We start from the raw sequence: 22,877 nt of genomic DNA on the forward strand, positions 1-22,877 counted from the left end.
AGAGGATACTTGAGGTTATCTTTTCTTACTCCCTTTCTGTGCTTTATGTTCTTTTTGGCTGCATCTATGATCCACCTCTAGCCTTCTGAAGGGATGACCCTGTTGGAGAAACACAGCTAACAGGACTGGGCAGTTGCGACCCAATGCTTTTGAAAATCAGAGACAGTTAATTCTTCCCCATTCCTATATTATTACTGCCATACTGACAAGAAATTTTATAAGCAGTGGTTGGGGATGAAGTTGATGAGGTCTTTTTTTTTTTTTTTTAATTAGTTTTAGAAATACTGGCACCAGTACCAGTACCTATTCCATTGTAAGTTAAAATTCTCTTTTCTTTTTTAAAAATTTTTTTGTTCAAGTATAGTTGATTTACAATGTGGTGTCAGTGTGTGTGTATGTATATATATATATATAATTATATTTAATATATGTATTTTAATACTATAATATAATATATAATTATATGACTGTGTATATATACACCCATATATATATATATGACTGTGTGTTTATATATATATTTATATGTACACATTCTTTTTCTCATATTATCTTGCATCATTTTTTCTCACAAGAGATAGGATATAGTTCTCTGTGCTATATACCAGGACCTTATTGCTTATCAAAATTCTATTTTCTAAGTCTTAATTTCTTCAGTGATGAAGAATAAAATTTGGTGTTGGATTAAAAGAGCTAGAGGTTATGGCTGCTACTTGTAGAATCTTTAAACCTTGGAGTTCCCGTGGTGGCGCAGTGGTTAGCGAATCCGACTAGGAACCATGAGGTTGCGGGTTCGATCCCTGCCCTTGCTCAGTGGGTTAACGATCCGGCGTTGCCGTGAGCTGTGGTGTAGGTCGCAGACGCGGCTCGGATCCCGCGTTGCTGTGGCTCTGGCGTAGGCTGGTGTCAACAGCTCCGATTAGACCCCTAGCCTGGGAACCTCCATATGCTGCAGGAGCGGCCCAACAAATGGCAAAAGACAAAAAAAAAAAAAAAAAAAAAAAATAAACCTTCATTTATTCATATACATAAAGATGCACACACAATTGACAGTATCTGTCAAAGGCATTCTTTGGAAGTATTGTAAAAGATGCCAGCATCGTAGCAGGGAGAAAGTCTGGAATTTAACTGGTGGTATTTTTCTTTTTCTTTTTTTTTTAGGGCCGCACCCACGGCATATGGAGGTTCCCAGGCTAGGGGTCCAATGGGAGCTGTAGCTGCCAGCCACAGCCACAGCCACGCCAGATCCAAGCCACATCTGCTACCTGTACCATAGCTCACGGCAACACTGCCGGATCCTTAACCCACTGAGCGAGGCCAGGGACCGAACCCCCAACCTCATGGTTCCTAATTGGATTCATTTCTGCTGCATCCGCAAATTCTTATTAAAATTCCTTTTGTATCAGAATCCTTTTTTAGGGTTCTATAATGAATAAATCCTTTAAAAAATCATAGCTTGTTCTTCTCTTTGGAGACAGGACCACTTCCATTCTTTGGCTGTAGGTTTTGAATGCCTGTGGACCACACAAGCTTCTAAAACCTTGGCATTTAGGTCTTTGGACTATAAAATTTCATTTGAAAACAATTAATGGAAAACAGGATTTGAAAATATATCAGCTGTTTTCTTTAAAATTATTTTGAAACATATTTCAGTGTAATTAAATTCTATTGGTTTAATGTTTTAAGAGTCTTTCATACCGGAAATCTTTCAAAATATATATTTTATTTAAAGGTGTAATTTTTGTTAATTTAAGAGTTTAACATTTGATTTTCCTGATAGAAATCTTCATTTTATGTGATTACAGTATATTTAATTCTGAAGATTTATATAAGGCTTATACTTTTATGCATTTAATTCACTCTTTAGAGCCATGGGAAAAGGAAATTTCCATGTTCTCATAAAGAGTATGCTGTGATGTTGTAGGCAATAGATTTGAAAGTAATTAAAATTTGTCTTTTATTAAAAAACCAGATATTTGGAACTCTTTACCTCATGAGTTTAGGTTAATCCCAGGCTGAAAAATGAATAAAGTCTTTTATGTAAAGAAAATTGCTGAGATTATGGTTACTTCACAAAACTGGATGAAAAATGACTTTGGGTGATTATCATTCTTTTTATTTAGTTGATATATGAGTTAGAAAATGAACTGTATGCTTTGATGCTTAAATATTTTTCTGTTTGAAAAGAAGAATGGATAATATTAATAAAACAGATTATGAAATAAAATTGAAAATTTCCCTCGGAATTGTGGTGCTTTTGTATCCATACTAATTTGTTGAAGATTGTATTATCAACAAGCTAACAACTACCTTCATTGTGGCTTGACCTTTGTGTATCCAAATCTCTGATGCTCAAGTTTCTTACAGTAAATGGCATAATACAGTTGTTTCTTCCATATCCACAAGTTCTCATCAGACTGTAATACAAAATTCTCAGGTCTCTTTTTTTTTTTTTTCCACCACCAGAGTAATTCTTTTATCTTGGATCTGGAAGACCTTTATCTTAAATTGTTCCAAAATTAATGAAATTTTAGATTACATAGCGAGACACTAGAATAACTGATACATTGGGATATTTCAGAAGTTTTGCTCATGGACTTTCTACTTGGATATGCACAATAACTGTGAAATTATGCTGAGGTGCTGAAAACATTTTTATGATACAGCATACATTTCTTCTTTCAAGAAGTTTCTCTTGGTGCAGATTCAAAGCTCTGAAAAGCGTTGAGATTCTAGAAGCTGTAAGTTTGAGAGATGGAAGGGGTCACACCATCCCCACTTCTTATCTTATGGCATTTTTGAGATATGGCTGTCTAGCCTTTGCTTGACTCCTTACAGGAATGAAGAGCTTACTATTTTATCCTACTCTATTATAAATTTTAATAAGAATTGAGACCACAAATTCTTACAGCTCAAGCTTTACTTGATACAGCTAATTAAACCAGACTTTCTTGCTGCTCTGATGCTGGCATCTACTATAGTACTTCCAAAGAATACCTGTGACAGATACTCTAAATTGTGTGTGCATCTTTATGTACATGAATGAAGTAGGTTTAAAGCATTCTACAAGTAACTGCCGTAACCTCTAGCTCTTGTCTCTAGCACTCTAAGACAGCTCTTTTTAGGTCTTTCTTATGCTAAGCTTCAATCTACCTCTCTATTGTTTATGCAACTTTCCTGGAACTGTACAGAATAATTCAAATCTTTCTTATACATGATAGCCTTTTAATTTGAGAGTCTCATGTGGTCATTTAACTTTTACAAATTTACCTATAAAAGCTCAACCAAAGAAAAAGAGGGGGGTAAAAATTCGAGTAGAGCGGTAATTTGACTTGTATGATCAAGAAGCATGTATCCCAGAGGAAGCACGGAATGAGAGACCCGACTACTGCTGTTGTCTCAGTTCCCATGCGCTTATGGTATCGGTCTATCTCTGACCTTAATGTGATTCTAAATGCTTGATATAAGCATTTTCACAGAACATGGTCTCTAGCATAATCCAGATACTTATCTGGTACTTAGCTGAAAGGATAATAATATACTTTCGTCTTAGGTGAAAAACAAGTAGCGTTGGAATTATTGAAAGGAGATATCTTTGTCTCCAATATGGTATCTCCCCGAAAGATTTCCGAAGATAATTCCAACCATAAGAGATTTTTAAAATTTATTTTTTATTAGTTGATTTACAATGTTGCGTCAATTCTGCTATATAGCACAGTGACCCAGTCACCAAGAATGTTTATGTATGTGTGTGTATATATGTGTACATACACCACACACATATATATATACATTCTTTTTCTCATGCTAGTTTCCATCATGTTCTGTCCCAAGCGGTTGGATATAGTTCCCTGTGCTGGACCTCACTGGGCCAATTAGGACCTCATTGCTTTTCCATTCTAAATTTTTGCCACACTGAATATCTTCAAGAGCTCAGTGCCTTATAAACAGTGGTCCTACTATATTTGAAATAAGGACTATTCCCCCTGTTGTTTAAACAAACCCTAAATTATGTGTTATGAAATTGTCCTACTTCCGTCCCTCATGAGTGTTCTCCATTTTATTAATAAATAGCTCAATAAATTTTGAGAAATTACTCTGAATGTGGAATGACCACTTTAGCATAGGAGGAGATTGTTTCCTGCTCTGTTCTGGACATAGTATCTCTATTACTACAGCCTGAGATGAGGTTGACATTTTTAGTAGACTTGTCACACTGTCATTGAAGCCATAGTATCTCTATTACTACAGCCTGAGATGAGGTTGACATTTTTAGTAGACTTGTCACACTGTCATTGAAGCCCTGGGTCTACTCAGCCACCTCTGTAGATCTTGGAGGTTCTGAGTCACTGGTGGTCCTTGAGCTGCCTGTTCTGTTGGTGGGATAACTTGGCTTCCCCATCTTTTGGGACTCCCACCTTTATATATTTATTTATTTATTTTTAATACTTCATGAATTTTATTACATTTTATACGTGTACAACAATCATCATAACCAAATTTTACAGCATTTCTATCCCAAACCCTCAGTGCATCCCCGCACCCCACAACCGGTCTCATTTGGAAACCGTAAGTTTTGCAAATTCTATGAGTCAGTATCTGTTCTGCAAAGACGTTCATTGTGTCCTTTTTTTAGATTCCACATGTCAGTGATAGCATTTGATGTTGGTGTCTCATTGTCTGACTGCCTTCACTTAGGATGATAATTTCTAGGACCATCCATGTTGCTGCAAATGCCGTTATTTCTTTTCCTTTTAATGGCTGAGTAATGTTCCATTGTGTATATGTACCACATCTTCTTTATCCACTCTTCTGTCAGTGGACATTTAGGTTGTTTCCATGTTTTGGCTATTGCAAATAGTGTTGCAACAAACGTTGGAGTACATGTATCTTTTGTAGTCATGTTTTTTCCTGGATAGATGCCCAGGAGTGGGATTGCTGATCAAATGGTAGTTCTACTTTTAGTTTTCTGAGGACTCTCCATACTGTTTTCCACGGTGGTTGTACCAATTTACAATCCCACCAACAGTGTAATGGGGTTCCCTTTTCTCCACACCCTCTCCAGCACTTACTGTTTGCAGACTTTTTGATGATGGCCATTCTGGCTGGTGTAAGGTGGTACCTCGTAGTAGTTTTGATTTGCATTTCTCTAATAATCACTGATGTTCAATATCTTAATTAACAAGGACATTTTTCACAGAACTCAAACAAAATATCTTAAAGTTTGTTTGGAAGCACAAAAGACCCAGAATAGCTAAAGACATTCTGAAGAAGAAAAATGGAGCTGGAGGAATCAGGCTCCCTGACTTCAGACTGTACTGCAAAGCAAGTCATCAAAACCATATGGTACTGGCACAAAGACAGAAATATAGATCAGCGGAACAGGATAGAAAGCCCAGAATTAAACCCATGCACCTACAGTCAACTAATCTATGACAAAGGAGGCAAGAATATGAAATGGAGAAAAGACAGCCTGTTGAAAAAAGACAGCAAGTGGTGTTGGGAAAACTGGACAGCCACATGGAAAAGAATGAAATTAGAACACTTCTAACACTATACACAAAAATAAACTCAAAATGGATTAAAGACCTAGATATAAGACCAGATACTATAAAACTTTAGAGGAAAACATAGGCCAAACAGTCTCCGACATAAACCACAGCAACCATCTTCTCGGATCCACCTCTTAGAGTAATGACAATAAAAACACAAACAAATGGGACTTAATTAAACTGAAAAGTTTCTTCACAGCAAAGGAAACACTAAACACAACAAGAAGACAACCCACAGAATGGGAGAAAGTCTTTGCAAATAAATCAACTGATAAGGGATTAATCTAAAATTTATAAACACCTCCTACAGCTCAGTACCAAAAAAAAAAAAAACAAACAATCCCATCAAAAAGTGGGCAGAAGATCTAAACAGACAATTCTCCCACCTTTATTTGCCTTGGGATTTATTCTTACACTTCTCAGGAAACTTGCTCTGCACAGCTGTTGAGCAGTCTGCATTTGTTTTTCTGTAGAAATGTCCTGTGAAGGGAATCATGAGGTATTTCAGTTTGAAAAGAATAATCAGTTTTTCAGGAAAAAGTTTCTTTCACTTTTGTGTCAAGTTTTAGAAGTATAACACACAGAAAGGTGTACAAATAATTGTAGCCAGCACACACGTTAAGAAATAGAACATGACTCCAGAAGCCCCTTGTGTACATTTCACTCACTGCCCTTCTCCTCTTTTCAGAGGTAATCAGTCTCCTGGCTTCTAACATGGGGTAAATCCTGCTTGTTTTTGAGATTATTATGGAATTGTACAGTATGCACCTTTGTGTGTGTGTGTGTGTATTTGTCCCTTTTTGATTAATTTTATGCTGTGAGATTCGTCCACATTGTTGTGTAAAACCGCAGTTTTTTCATTCTCTTTGATGTTTAGTATTCCATTGCATAGCCATGGTATTTGTCCTTTCTACTGGGGATGAATATTTGGGTCATTTCCAGACTTTGAGTTGTTAGGAATTATCCTTCTGTGAGTATTCTAGTACATGCCTTTTGGTAATTCTGTATGCTCGTTTCTTCTGGATGGATACCTGGGGGTGAAATTTCTGAGCTACGTGGGAATTTATGTTCAGTTCTATGCAGTGTTTATGTTCAGGTACTGCCAGTTTTTTTTCCAAAACAACCATATACATTTATATTCACATCATCAGGGTCTAAGAATTCTACTTGTCTAACCCTAATTTTATCAATTTGGGCAAGATCAACGTCTTCACAATATGGAGTCATTCAATCCATAAAATAGTTCTTTAATTTGTACTAATATTTTGTGAGATTTAGCATAGAAGCTTTATATACTTTTGTTAGAAATGTTAAAAATATTTGGTTTTTTAATGCTATTGTAATTGTTACCATTTTGAAAAATTTAGTTTTTCTCTTTGTTACTGGTTTGCCTTGTTTAGTTACAGATTTATATTCTTTGCCAAGATACCTTTTATTGTGAATTGCTGGTGAATATTCTCATGTGCTTGTGTTGTATCCATTGCGGTGATCATCTAATTTTTATCCTTCGCCTGTATGAATTTGGTGACCAACCTTGGTTGATTTTTGAATTTTAAACCACTCTTGCATTACTGGAATAAATCCCACTTGGTCATGATGTGTTATCCTTTATATACATCATCGAATTTGATTTACAGATGTTTTAAGATTTTTAGATATGTGTTCATATGCAAAATTATAATTTTTATAATTTTCTTGTAATGTCTTCATAAGACGTTGGTATCAGTGTTATGCTGTTCTCGTAAGATGAGATGGGAAAAGTTTTCTTTTTCTAGTTTCTAGAAGTACTTTATAAGACTGACATCATTTGCTAAACTTAGGATGATTTTATCTGAAGTAATTTGAGCCTGATATTTTCTTTATGGAAAAGCTTTAAAATAATTCAATTTTTTAATTGTTGGTTTTTAATTTACTTGTTTTCATCAAACTATAGTGTTTAACAATATTGTCTTAGTTTCAGATGTATAGCAAAATGATTCAGTCATACATACGTATATTTAAAATTTTTTATACTTAGTAGATAGAAATAGATAGAATCCCCTTCTTAGGTAATTGTACTTTTTGTGAAGTTCTTTAAAAGTATTTACTATGTTTACAAAGTGTACCTTGGCTCTGCTGTCTAGTAAGCATTTGACCTTCAGGAAATTAGTTCGCATACCCATGCCTTGCTTTCCTCATCTGTAAAATGGATTGATAACTATTTCATGAGGCTATTGGAGGATAAATTAGTTAATCATATAAACACATGCAATACCTGTTGTACCTGGCTTATAGTAGACACTAAAACAGATTATCTGCTGTGATGCTGCTGCTGGTAAAGATGATGAAAACTGTGAAATCTCATTTTATGGACACATGCTACCCAATTCATGAAGTTTAAATTCTCCAAGGAAAATTCTCCCTTTCCAATAACTTCCACTTTATCATTGTTGTTTATTCTAGGGAGTAAGATTTTTCTTGTGAAAACATGAAGCTGTGAAGAACCCAGTTGCATTCTTGAGCACTGTGATTGCCACCACTGATATGCACAGCCCTTGTCCATCCATTGGCCCTTCCTCTGCAGCGCTCTCCCCCTCACTTTTGGACCTTGCTGCCATGCAGCCTATTTTTTCTCTTCTCATGCCAGAGGCATTTGGTGTAGAAACCTTCTCTTGATCATTGATATAATCTCAGTGCTTGGTAGTCATAGCGCTGTCACATCTGGCTTGCCAGTGTACTCCTCTACATATTGCAGATGGAAAATTACTGTTCTCTACAACCTTGTCTACTATAAATTTTCCAAGGTATAGAGTCAAATTTTATGTTATCTGCCCACAGTGGAGGATATTTGTTGCGATTGATAATACCGCCTGTTTGGAATTTGCCTGTTACTATTAATAATAATGCTTGTTTCTGCATGGATCATGAAAAGCACCCTGTAACTGTCTTCTTTCCATAATGCAGATATTTTTGTTTCATTTTCCAATTCATCCTCATAGACTCTTTGTAGTTTTCCAAATTCCATTAGGGTTTAAGTTGACTGTACATTATTTAAAAATGGATAAGATGCTACCAGAAGTGGAGGAGACAATGTATGTTATTTTATTTTTAATGATCCTAGAAGGATAAGTAAGACAATTTATTGCATAGCACACATGTTAGAGATATTTTCAAAATAATTTAAAAGTTATACATATTATAGATATTTGTGCAATATAAAGGTAGATTAAATGTCACGATCATGAAAAATACTGTGAACTCTTCCAAGTGATTAATTGAGTGAACCAAGACATATATGTGAACATCTTTTCCTATTTGATCGGTTTTATTCATGATGGTAATAAAACCAAGTAAATGAAATGCAAAATGTTGACTGCAATGTAATGGTTGAAATTTTTACATGCATAAAGGAGTCAGGGTAAATTTATGGTGTTACGATGGCTTGTTGGCTTGCTAATATTGCATACACTTTCTAAAAGTGATCTATAGCACCATGGTCAAAATGCCGTGGGGACAAAATCACGGTCAGTTCATACTGTGTTTGTTGATTTACCTCTCTCGATGTGTGAAATATTAACTCCGAAACTGCTTTCATATGGCTATTTGGTTTTCATTCAGCGTTGTATGTGTGCTTGTTGTTAGCCTACTGTTTCCTTTAGAGTGTATAACATTGCAGTATCAATGTAAGATAGAATTAGAAATTGCAAAGTCTTTTTATGTTCTGGAACCATGTAGTTCACTTCAAAAATTTTTTTTTCTGGATTGAATTTGAATATGTGATTCAAAAGGCATCAAATTACTTTTTCATTTGATTTAGGTTTGTGAAACTTCAGATCTGTACTCTCTTGAATAAAACCTCGGGATAAATGTCTTGGTTTTAACTCTTGTGCCTTATTTACCAGAGGGTCTTAGATCCTCCAGGTATGTGTGAGGGAGGAATGCCCTGTGATTTAACAACCCATCTTGCTGCCACTTGTCTGCTCTTCCCTTTGCCAGTGATCAGATCGATCTCCTGCTGTGTCCTGAACTGTACTTTACCATCAAGGCTTTGGTTTTCTACTCTGTTTTTCGCTCTAGGCAGGAAGAGAGGTATACTTTAACTTACATTTCAGTTCTTGGGGATAATCATTTATGTTAGTCTCAGGGATAAAATCTGCTTTTACAAACTGAGTATGAGTAAAAATCAGACAACTTGATGTCTGCTTTAAATAACTGAATATAAAAAAGCTGACACTTAAGAATACATCACCTTTTATAAACATGGTTAACATGAACAGATTTCATTGACAGAACCATACTATATCAAGAACCAACTCAGTGGAAGTAATGGAAAGTAATTAAATTGAACTATTTTTATAAGAAGGCTATTTTTTTTCTTTTTTTTTTTTTTTTTTTTGCGTTTTAGGGCTGCACCCTTGGCATACAGAAGTTCCCAGGCTAGGGGTTGAATTGGAGCTACAGCTGCCGGCCTACACCACAGCAACACCAGATCTGAGCTGCATCTGTGACCTACACCACAGCTCACAGCAATGCCGGATCCTTAATCCATTGAACGGGGCCAGGGATCAAACCCTTGTCCTCATGGATACTAATTGGGTTTGTTTCCACTGAGCCACAGAGGAAACTCCCAAGAAGGCTATTTTTTGTAAAGAAAAATGTAATACAGAATTTCAGCCAGAAGTCCTGTGTAGATTTAGAGAAATATGTTGCTTGTCGCATGGTCATAGTGGAAGAATAAAAAGAAAATACAATTCCTGAAGATAATCAGGCAGTTCTTTTCTGCTGTCTTCTCTGTATATTCCAGTGAACATTACATTGAATGTTTTGTCAACCCCAGTATGCTCCCTATTTGGAGTCTAGTCTATTATACTTAGCTTACCTTTTCTAGCACAATTACTTTGAGGTGGTAAAGCTCTCTGATTAAAGAATCTGAGCGATGGATGCTTTTCATGGCTGGTGGTACAGTCACTGCTTCTATCTTTGAGATCTCTATCAGGGCAAAGTAGAATCAGGCAGTTTCCTAATAAATCATTAGTGTTTTCACCTATAAGCCTAGTATTAGAAGCAAAAGAAATTCCTTTCATTCTATTTGGAATTGCTCTTTAGATCTCTATAGAAAACTTAATTTTGAAATGTCACAAGACTGGCTATGGAGGATCCCTTTGGATTTTTAAAGCCTATCACTTTATCAAGTCGATTACCGAAAAGCTGTATAGTTGAGCCACATTTCAATAGCCCTCTGAATAGATGGTTTAAAAGAATTATCATTTAATAGTATGCCCTTGCCTTTTATCAGGGGACAGCTGTAAGAGAAGGCTGTATAGCAACCATTTCTTTTTGTAAAATTGCAATTGAATTCTGTGGGTTTTGTTAGGGCTTACCCTTCATTGAGATTCATGTAGTGGAGGCTTAGAGCTTTATCCTAGAAGAATTCTTGTGGCTTCTCACAAACTGCTATCTATTCCTTCAGTGGATACTGGGTGCTTAGAGCTCAAAAGTTCCCCACATTGAGGGGCTTTTTAAGAATCACATAACCAAATTGGTTATAGCCTGGGTATTTATTCTGGTGAAAACTACAGTCATGTTTTTCTTCATTCTTTGGTCCATGTTCTTGTTACATTGGTTTACTTTCATATCTTTTCCAGAAATAAGCAGTCTATAAATGCCTGAGATGGATCATTTAATTCTAAATTCTAGTACTAGGGAAGAGTATCCAGCTACAAAGCAAATTGAGAAAGTAATTCCCTTCCTTAAGCCTTCCACTCCTAAGCAGTTTTTAAAAAGAATACTTTAGGAAATCTAAAGTGCTACCCTTTTCAGTGGTACCCTTACCCACGCCGCCCTGTTCAACTATGAACACTGTTCTGGTTGCTTCCATGCTTCAGGGAACGGAAACCAACACTGGAGCTCCTGCTTCAGATGTCACTGCAGGTCGTAGAGTTGAGAACATGTGCACAGCACAGACTTAAAAAGTTGAAGATGTCAGTCACCTCATTGCATTTGTATATCTGAGGTGATAGCTAGTACCATCACAGATTTCTTCCTTTTAATTTTTTTTTTTTTCCTACAGTTCTAGGATCTCAATTTGAACTTTTAATCCCCGGGGCTCAGAAAATACCCTCAGGATGATCTTTCTTTTGCAGGTTATTCTTGGGATTTACCTAAATTGTAGGATATTCAGAATTCCTTGAATCTGCTTTACAAATTGCTAGGGCAATTTATTTTTCCATTGTGATTTATCTTCCAGAAAAAATGATAAACTATATGTCTATTACTGATTTATGTTAAACAGGATAAACAGGCCAACAATGTATCCAAATAAACAGATAACATTTGTTTTAGGTGTTTAAAATTTGTATTATTGCTAGAGCCTATTTTTAAGAAGTCAGTCTATTTTTTTTAATTAAAATGGACTTTCCCTTTTTAAAAAGTTTTCGTGATGACTCTTCTTGGTTGTTCTACCATAGGATCCTGGTTACTGGGTGAAGATTCATCACTTAGAATACACAGATGGAGGGATCCTAGATCCAGATGATGTCCTGGCAGATGTCGTTGAAGACAAAGATAAGGTAGGACTCGAAGGATGTGCCCCTTTTGTTTTCCTCTTTAGAGCTGCAGGTCTTCCCAGCAATTGAGATCCTTAACAAACCTATGTGTCAGTTATTGTTAAAAGATACCATCTGTTCGAGTTTGACCCAGACAGCCCATACATCAAAGTTCATCATCAGATGCCTGGAAAAACTTTGTTGAGGTTGGGGAATCTTTTCATGGTGGCCTAATTAGCAGACACTTCATTCCCAGGAGTTGCTAATATGCATCAGTAAATTAGTGTCAGGCTCTGAGGCTCCTGGAGTTCTCATTGTCATCCTTGGCTCCAGAGTTTATTCTTGGCCCTGGCTAAATATTCATCTCCATGCCTGAGATTTGAATGTGTTTCAAAGGAGAGTATATACTGGAGTAAAAAGTCTTAGGAAGAACTAGGGTGAAGATTCTTCTTAAAGTAGCTGTTTTTATTGCTAATGGGAGAAACACAGGACTGAATGTTTCAAAGAGTTTCAACATGTTTATACACTTATTTGAGAAGGATCCCATCACAAATATAATTTTAATGGGATTATCGTTCGGACGCTAAACTGAAAAAGGTATAAAAATCAACTATTCAAAGGCAATACACTGCTTATTGCTGTTGAGTCATGTCATTTATGACCACATCTGTATTGAGCTCCTCTGATGAGTGGCTGATGTGTTCTCCAGAACTGAACTGTTGCTTTCCTGGAGAGAGCGTTGCTTCTAAGTTTCTTCTGCTATGCATCCTTAGTGCTGTTACTAATAGGCTAATTTAAGTCTGTAAACATGTTTCTCTATATTGCTTTTATGCAATCTCAGATAGGGGTGTGTGTGTGTGTGTGTGTGTGTGTGTGTGTGTGTGTGTGTTTTAATCAACTAGACTGGAATATAAGTAACTGACTTATTGAACTTAGGTGAAATTTGCATTTTTCCTTGGCAATAAGATTTTTTTGGATCACTGAAGTTTACATTAGTGTTTGCAATCACTCTGTCCATTATTTTCCCTGTTTCTTGTTGGAATTCAACCCTTGTTTGCTTTGCATTTTAGTTAGCCATTTCATGAGGGACTTTTCTCCCTAAATAGATGGTAAGCTCTTAGATGACATGGACTGGAAGATTCTCTGGAAAATTTATCTTTTGTGGTTCCTTGTATTAATAATAATCCAGTACAATATTTCAACCAAACTCGATTCTCAAAGAAAACCGTTGAATTAGAGTGAAAGAGAAAGCTTTCCTGTCTAGAGCTGACTTTTTATATGATTTTGATGCACATGTCTTATTTTTTGGCCTCATGGTAAGTGAAAATGTAGCAGAGAAGAGGACTTCATAACAGGAGAGAAGGACTTTCACTTTTTTTCCCTTTTTTACTTTGTTTCTTCTCTGCAGCCACATTCTTCCTTTGAAATATTCTAAGTATTTGGGTTGTTTATTAATGAAGAAGGTCTCCCCATCTCAAATTTCATTGCCGTCCAGTGTATTAAAAATGAAAAGCGGAAATGTGGCAAGTTTAAGAAGGGCCAGAAGAAACTGTCTCACCCCAACCTTCTTTAAGAGCTCATTATGGGAAGAGTGATTTCATGAACAGTGCCTGGAGAAATAGTTTGTCCTGTAGAGCTCCTTCTTTCAGAGAATTATTTTAAACCATCTTGGCACTGAGCTTTTTAACCATGATCCATTTGCTAGACATAGGGCTAGTGGTATTATATGTAATCTCTGTTTTAAAAAGACTTCACCATCATTACCAAATAAGGTGAAAAAGTGAAATAATCAGTTAAAATCCTAGCAAAGAATTAGTACTATTCCAGTATAGGTTTACCCATTCTCCTAACATACTTTAAGACTGTTGTATGAAGCCTAATTGGTATTGTTCTGCAGAGTTGATGAGAATTAACACTTTTGATATTTCCAGAAATAATTGTATTCCCATCACTTTTCATTTTAAAATAATGTAGGTGCAAAAGACAGTATTACTCAGGTTTTCCTGACATTCTCTCTGCAGCCTTAACATTTCTTTATAGTCCATTTGTCTAGTGGGAGAAGGTTCTGCCAGACTTTTTTACTTTTGTTTTTTGTCAGCTTAGATTAAGAAGTAATTATAAGTGATGCTTGTGGGTATTTAATGACATATCAGACTTGCCCATGATCCTTTGAAACAATATTGAGCTTTGATAAAATTACAATTCTATTTTTCAAATTGGTAACCTCATCATTTCTTACAATTAGAATATATAGAGAGGGAAGCCCAAAGAGGCACGGATGGATATGCACAGTCCTTGTGTTAAATCCCACATACCTCAGCTCCTAGGAAAGACTGACCACAGTTGAGAAATAGCATTAGGAACCATTGATGATCTAGCTGGAAAGGATGAGGCTGACAAACCTAGAACCTTAGAACTGGAAAGCAGTGTAGGTCAAAGTTAATTTAGCATGTGAAAAAGCCACTCACTTTCCTTCAGTCAAGACTGAAATTAGAGGTTAAATAACATTCTACTTAAAAACCAGACTAGGGACTGATAGGGTTTAGTCAATTCTCTAAAGAAATGACTTTCAAAATTTCTGATACCAGAAGTGGTTGGCCCTTGGTCTTCTTTCTGTTATTCCTTGGGCCAACACAGTGCATTGTGCATATACGGTGTCTCCTTGGGAGGTTTTCGTTTATTTTAACTTGCTTTCCCATTAGAGCCCCTTCATGGGAGAACTAAGTTTTTGTGGTGTTGCACTACGTCTAACTTCTATTTTGTCAAAAGTTTATTGGGGCACCTTTGAAGTTTTGCATCTTATGACAACTAGTATTTGTTATAAAATGCTGGCCTAAAACGTAGTAATTAGCTATTTGTGACTGTCATCCTCAAGACGCTTCAGTTTTCTGACTCAGGTTCTTTGGGATCACTAAGAGTTTACAACTCTATGTGCATGTCTCTTCTCTGGCTGCTCAAGGCTACTGACTTAGTTCATGCAGTAATGACCTAACATTTTATTAAGCACTAACAGTGACCCAGAATGGCATTGGCGCTTATATTTTCTATTTTACTTTAGAGCAACCTGGTAGGCAGGAACTGTGTATTATCCCCATTTTAAATTTCTGAGAACAGTTATAGAAATTGAGTCACTTGCCAAAGAGCACACAAGTACCAAGTGGCAGATGCAGCTCTGGAGTGTAGAATTTAAATTTTCTATGTTGTTCTTCTACAGTATGCCAACACAGTATGTTGGGCTTTTGTATCTGTGATTTTTAATTATTTAAAATTCATCGATCATAAATACACATGAATTTCCTTTTTTTTTTTTTTTTTTTGGCTTTTTACCATTTCTTGGGCAGCTCCCATGGCATATGGAGCTTCTCAGACTAGGGGTTAAATTGGAGCTGTAGCCACCAGCCTATGCCAGAGCCACAGCATCGCGGGATCCGAGCCGTGTCTGTGACCTACACCACAGCTCATGGCAACGCCGGATCCTTAACCCACTGAGCAAGGGCAGGGACCAAACCCGCAACCTCATGGCTCCTAGTCGGATTCATTAACCACTGAGCCACGACGGGAACTCCCATGAATTTCCTTTTACCACCAGTTTAAGAACAGTGTTAAGAACTTATAGGTTCAGATATGTAATAGGCCTATGGAATATAACAAAATTAATTCAAAATTAGAATGCTGCCTATATATGGTTAACTCCAACTTGCTGTGCCTGCAGCCTGCATTGAATTTACTGCAAGGGCCTGCCAGTTCTACCTTAGTTGCTTTCTCTTGCATCTCTTTTTTCCAGGAACTGGGTGACTCAATCCAAGTAATTTGAAATGGACTTCGGAGACCCATTTGGACTCTAACCATTTTGTGCAGCTTCATATGTTTAGTGTGCATTATGTGCACAGCACAATACACTGTGCTGTCTGCAGTATGCAGGATAATGGCCCTCAAAGATATTTACATCCTAATCCCCAGAACCCATGAGTATCCAGATTACATGGCAGAGGGTCTTGCAGATGTAATTAAAGACCCTAAAATGAGGAGATTAGCCTGGATTATTATGGTGGGCTCCATGTTATCACAAGGATCCTTATAAATGAAAAGGAAAGGCAAACGAGTCAGGGTTAGGAAGATGTGATGTGATAAAGACTCAACTGTGTAACTTTGAAAATTCAGCCAAAGAATGCAGGTATCTTCTAGAAGCTGGAAAAGGCAAAGGAGCAGCTTCTTCCATAGTCTCCAGAAGGATCACAGCCCTGCTGACACCCTGGTTTTAGCCCGATGAGGCCCATTTCAGATGGCTCACCTTCAAAACTATGATAATTTTGCTTTGTTTAAATTCACTGAGTTTGAGGTAATTTTTTTTAGCAGAAATAGGACATTAATGCACAGTATCTTATCCTTTTTTTTTTTTCCTCTTTTTACAGTTGCACCTGCAGCAGATGGAAGTTCCTAGGCTAGGGATTGAATAGAAGTTGCAGCTGCCAGCCTATGACACTGCCATAGCAATGCAGGATCCGAGCCACATCTGCGACCTGCACCACAACTCAAAGCAATGCTGGATCCTAAACCACTGAGCGAGGCCAGGGATTGGACCCACATCCTCATGGATACTAGTTGGGTTCATTGCCTCTGAGCCATAACAGGAACTCCCTCTCTTATCCTGTTTTGAACTTTCAAAGTGATGATTTTTTTTCAAGTTTTAAGATCCTGTAGGACAAGGAAAATATCCTTCTGATCAGTTGATTGCTCTTTGCAGTCCTTCCAAAATCCATTACAAATTGATTCTCAGTTTCCTGGGTGACCTTCACTCTTTGGGACTTGGATGTTAAACATCTTGGTAGTTAGTTATTGTCTTGTCTTGTGTGGAAAGCATTTCAATGCCGCGCGCAAAAGCTGTGTAATACTCATCCATTTCTCATTGCAATATGTAAGAGCCCTAAGAAATCTAAAGACTGATGCCTGAGGAGCCACCGCAAAGCTTAATGTTCACTTGTAATTTTCAAGTGTGAGAATTTCTGAGCGTTGAACATTTTTAATGATTGTTTTCTTTGTTAATTGTCTTTATTTCTTGAGTTGGTTGTAGAACACAATTGCAATAAAATACTGAACTATAGCAGTGCATAACTTCTATTAAACTGGACCACTGTCATGGATTTATTAAATATACAAAAGCACATTATATTATGGGGTAAAGTACAATGGGAGAAAGTGCCTATCTTTGACTAGCATAGGTGTCTTTTTGGAGAGATGGCAGTGGTTCTCCTGGACTTCAGTGAGGGAAGTTTTGTCCCCCTGGATCACCTGTGAAATCCAGTCTTCAGATATTACAGTTTCAGGTCAGCTTTATCCCTTATTAGTCAGTGTGACTGGGTGTGTTTCTTCATCTCTTAGTCTTGATCCACCTATTTGTAAAATGGATATAAAGTTAAGTTTTCCAGGGGTAGTGTAGGAAAACTACATAAACTATAAAAAGTTTTAAGTCTGACATCTAGTGAGCACTCACATGTTAACTGTTACATCAATGCTATTATTATGATAGTATTGTTAGTGCAGTTTTTAATGGTGTTTTGATTTCACCATTAGATGCTTAAAATTTAAATATTAAAATATAAAACTATTTTACAGTACATTTTAACTGTTTAAAAAATCTTCTTACCCTTATTGAAAAGTTATTACATTGTCAAAATTAATAGTTTTTTAGGAAAATATTTCATTATGACAAAACATTCAGATTAATACTCTTTGAGAAATGAAAGTGCCAGTAAGACTACTTTTAAAACGAGACTCCTTTCGTCAGGACATATTGTTTGATAATATAAAAAGCATTCAGGCAGGGCTCTAATGTGGTTTTGAAATAAAGAGTGCTTTGCGCAATGAACTAATGACCTAAAACCAGACACGGGGTCCTTAAGCCCAAATTGTTTTCTGAGCGCACTCTGTTGCCCTCTAGTGGAGTCCACTGCTACCTAGAAACCAGCTCACGGGAGAGATTTCCTAACTGTGATGGTGTATTTGGTTCTACTTCATTATAAAAACTTTTACTGTGTTTTTAGTACAACTTACAGACTCCGTCTTAAGATAGTAAAATCAGGGTTTATATTTCAACTAGTGGTTGTCATTTCTTACTGGTCATCAGCCTTACCAATGTTTACCTACGCTTTTCTAGGTCTTTTTACAAAGGGGAACACAAAGTCTTTGCATTTTAAAAACGCTTTGTTTTTGTCTAGACGTCTTCCCATCTTCCTGCTCACTGGCTGCAAGGTTGTCGGCTGGTGATGATGAAGTATATGCCTTTTTAGAGTGCAGGTGAACAATTTATGAGATACTTTGTATTTTTCTGGGGACAGGGGATGCTAATTAAGTTAGACTTCTTAAAGGTTCTAAATTAATTGCTTCATTTGAAGTCCTAATTTTGTCATTAAGAACCCTATTTCAAGAATAAACACCCATTTCAAGCCCTTGATTTTTTTCTTTTTTTTTAATCAGAATATGATATTTGGGGATTGTTTTTAGTATAAATTAGGAGTTTGGGATTAACATATATACATTTTTATATATAAAATAGATAAACAACAAGGACCTACTATAAAGCACAGAAAACTATACTCAATGTCTTGTAATAATCTATAATGGAAAAGAATGTGAAAAAAATATATATATAACTAAATCACTTTGCTATACACGTGAACCTAACACAATATTATAAATTAAACTTCAAGAAATTATGATGGAGCATGATGGAGAATAATGTAAGAAAAAGAATGTATATATGTTTGTGTGACTGGGTCACCTTGCTGTACAGTATAAAATTGACAGAACACTGAAAACCAGCTATAACAGAAAAAAAAAATAACTTTTTTTAAAAAAAAGTTAAAAAAATAAAATGTATTGTAAAAATTCGAATTAAAAAATAAACTTCATGAGAAAAAGAATATGGTGCTTTGGGGTTGTTTTACTTTTTTTGCTTTTTGAAGGCCGCACTTGCAGCATTCCCAGGCTAGGGGTCTAATCAGAGCTATAGCTGCTGGCCTACACCACAGCTACAGCAACGTGGGATCCTTAACCCACTGAGTGAGGCCAGGGATCGAACTCGCAACCACATGGTTCCTTGTCGGATTCGTTTCCACTGTACCACAACGGAAACTCATGGGGTTGTTTTTCTTGGGCTCACAGTTGCTGAACTTTGAAAGTACATTTGAGAAGAAGTTTGGAAAATACTTCAGCAATAGGTACAGAGGCCTAAAGGATTACCTTGACCAAGAAATTCCTTCTCAAACTTTTAAAGAATACTGCTTATAGAATTACAAAATTACAGAATCATAGAATCAGAAGACACCTCAGCAGTCATGTACTCTAACTTTTCATCTTTCAAAGAAGAAATATCTGAACCAAGAATCGTTTACAGGGCTCCATATTTCCAGCTGATTTCTTTCCTGAGTCTGTTTCTTCATTTCCTTCCTGAGATCTTGATAATATCTGGTGCAGATCAAAACTGCTCAATTTCCCACTTTAAGTTGGCCTCCCCCATTCAACTTCTAGTCTCCCAGGCTTACACTTGCAGTTATTTAAAAAGCATTGTGTTAAATTTATTTTTTTAACCTTTTTCATGTATCTTTTCCCCCTCTTCGAATGTCTAAAAGCTACCAAATTTAAATCTAAAATAAAATCTCAGGCAGGGTTACCTAGTGGATAAAGAATGGGTAGGCGTTCCTGTTATGGCTCAGTGGTTAATGAATCTGGCTAGCATCCATGAGGACACAGGTTGGATCCCTGGCCTTGCTCAGTGGCTCAGATTCTGCATTGCTGTGCCTGTGGTATAGGCCAGATCCTGTGTTGTTGTGGCTGTGGTATAGGCTGGTAGCAATAGTGCTGATTGGACCCCTAGCCTGGGAATGTCCATTTCCCTTGGGTGCGGCCCTAAAAAAAAAAAAAAAAAAAAAAAAAAAAAAAAAAAAAAAAAAGAGTAGGTAGTCTTTTCTCCTCCTATGCACCTCTCAGCTAATATTTTGCCACAGGGACAAGCAGAGTGGCTGAGAGCTTGGATTCTGGACAGGAAAAATCAGTTCATCACTTGGCTCTGCTGTCTGTTGGCTTTGGGAAACTCCCTTAGCTTTCTTGTCCTTTGTTTCCTCGTGGGCACTTGGAAGTAAAATAGTACTAATTTTACAATTTAGTACCTGAGATATTTAGGAGGGTACCTGGCTTGTAGTGAGTCATCAATAAGTGCTCGGTGCTATCATAATTAACATACTACTACTATTATTAATGCAGATTACATTATTCCTAAAGTATTGCTTCAGTGATACAATTCTTTCCAGTGTGTTCTGAATCAAGGCTGAACCTCGTGGCTGTAGATTACGCTGAGACCTCACAATGCCTCCAAATGATCTTTTACAAACTCAACCTTCTCAAACCTCAATAGGAACAAAACTGTCAAGCTGACTGTTGTCTTAGGTACATTGTGCTTTCTTGGTTCATAGCTTGCTTAATATTCTCCTTGCCTAGAGCCTCCTTGTCCTTACTCCCTGCTCATCCAAGATTCATTCTGTATATTATAGAAGGAAGACTCCATAAGGAGAGAGCCTTTGTTTTGTTCACTGCTGTGCTTCTAGTGCTTGATACTCCATAACTATTGAGGTGGTTGGAGAGTGGAATTGAAGGAGTGAATGGATAGATGTATGTCTGCTTTAAGGTCTTCAGCAAGCCATTTAACTCCTCTAAATGCTGGGTTTTTTTTCTTGCTAAAATGAGAACGATTAATGATATCTTCTTCCGTGTCACAGGGAAGGTTGAAGCTGTATGTGAAAACACAGTGGAAATTATAAAGTACTATATATACATGTAAAGCTGTATTACTGCTGCTCAGTTTTTATCAATATTTCAAGATCCAGGTCAGACTTTTTTTTTTCTAGTTTGCAGTCTGTGCTAATCCTAAATGAATTCTCTGTTCCTCTAAAATTTCATAGAAATCATTAAGTTGTCTTTTAAAAAAGATGTTCTTGCCTGGTACCATTTATCAATTAACCGTCTTGCAATTTTTAAGATTTCTTATGGTGTAACTTCCTGAGTCTTTGTCTCTCCAATGTCTTGTCTGCTCCTTTAGGGTTGGGGTCATCTTTTCAAACATGGAACACCTGGATATCTTATCTGTGGCTTGGTGTTTAATAAGCAGGTTTGATTGTAGCTAGTGGTAATTATAACTCAAAGATTTCACTGTCCATCTTTTTTCTTCCGCCAAATTATATTGTGTCTTTTAAATATTTCAGGAGGTGGCAGTTTGTGGGCACATTTGAACCACAGAGGAGCACTTTGAATCAATGCTTTTGCCACCTTACTATTGGCAAAAGCAAATGGTATTGGGAGAGAGTAACTTAAAGCAAAGCTCTCCAGACGATGGCCATGGCCAGTATGTTCTCCTTGGTGCCTTCTGCAGTTTACATGGTTGCAACGACAGTGTGCATGTGTGAGTGAAAGAGAGAACCTGCATGCAGATGTGTGTGCCTGGGGAGCTGGCACACTTGCCCTGGGTGTACTTGTTTGTTACGCACACTGGAGGTTGGAAGGAAATAGTCAAGCTTGCTAATGCTATTAATTTAGCTCCCCATTTGAGTACAATAAAGAGGAAAACATAAGAACGTTTTGATGTATGTGTAGAACTTCAAGTTTAGTTGAAGGGGAAAAGGCAATAAAATTAGATATTATAATAATTGTTTATATGGGCTAAAAATGTAATTCTGGGAAAAAAAAATCAATGAGCATTTCTTCCTTTCCAGCGTGTTTTCAGCCATGTTATTGGACCCATATGTTATTATTATATTCTAATAATAATTTCTTTTGAGGCTATTTGTACAGGTGTATCTATGACCTAGAGTTACATGACTATGATTATTTCAAAATACATCGGTTTTTGACTTGTATAACTTAAGAATGGCAATTTCATTAAAATACCTGAAGTTACACCAAAGATAAAGCTACTTAAGTTATAAGATATCTCCTTTGGAAGATGTAAATGCATCTGGGTACTAATCGAGCCACTGCATCATCAATAGGTAAGTGTATAGGTTTAATCAGATTGCAGTCCCAGAGTATTCAGTTGAAATAAGTTTTACTAAAGGAATATTGTAGAGTGTTATGTGGGAGAGCACTGGGCTTTGGCAGTTTGAGTCTAGGTTTTTCCTAGTATTTCTCTAACCTCTTTGCAACATCAGTTTTCTCATTTTAAAAATCACCTGCCGCTGTCCCAACCAACCACACAGCGCTGGTAGGAGGAGCAAATGAAATTAAGTACGTGGTAACACTTTTTTTTAAAATTATTACTATGATTAATTTGCAATGTGCTGTCAATTTCTGCTGTGCAGCCAAGTGACCTGGTAGTCTATATATATATAACACATACTCTTTTTCTCACATTATCCTCCATCATGTTCCATCTCACGTGACTAGAGATAGTTCCCTGTGCTACACAGCATGCGTGGTAACAGTGTGAACTAGGTTGTACCAAACAACACAGTACTTCTGTCCTTATTCCTTGTAGCAGCTGTCCAGAGGTATTTAGTCTGGGAGGGACTTGCCCTGAGGTAAGACCACTGAACCAGAGGAGAGGAATGTGAGAGCAGTTTGGAAGGAAGAAGACAGGTTATGTGAAAGGGGGAAGAGTCTTCTTGTCATTTGGTGAAGTGTTCCAAGGCACTTCTTTAATCAGGAAGGATGGCAGAGGATTACAGGGAAAGACAGGTTCCTGAAAGGAGGAAGGTTGAACTGAGGTTATCAGAGCTTCCAGGTACACACAAGGAAGGCATAAACTACAGTACAA

At 36.8% G+C, this 22,877-nt stretch overlaps 1 protein-coding gene across 9 annotated transcripts in view; it reads left to right on the forward strand.

The window, feature by feature from the left end:
* PARD3B (par-3 family cell polarity regulator beta) overlaps positions 1 to 22,877 on the forward strand; it is a 1,028,888-nt gene that overhangs the window by 129,220 nt on the left and 876,791 nt on the right. For all 9 annotated transcript variants that reach the window (XM_084998493.1, XM_021075045.2, XM_021075046.2 and 6 more), the window contains exon 2: positions 11,999 to 12,100. Coding sequence is in view for 6 of the 9 variants with exons in the window: in XM_021075045.2 (XP_020930704.1) it covers positions 11,999 to 12,100 (102 nt within the window). In the remaining 3 variants the exon portion in view is untranslated. The remainder of the gene's footprint in view (positions 1 to 11,998; positions 12,101 to 22,877) is intronic.

Source organism: Sus scrofa, chromosome 15, assembly GCF_054392235.1.
Source record: "Sus scrofa isolate SSC_HxYL_T2T_F1_AM1 chromosome 15, Sscrofa_HxYL_maternal_Yorkshire_Landrace_v2.0, whole genome shotgun sequence".
Classification (NCBI taxonomy): domain Eukaryota; kingdom Metazoa; phylum Chordata; class Mammalia; order Artiodactyla; family Suidae; genus Sus; species Sus scrofa.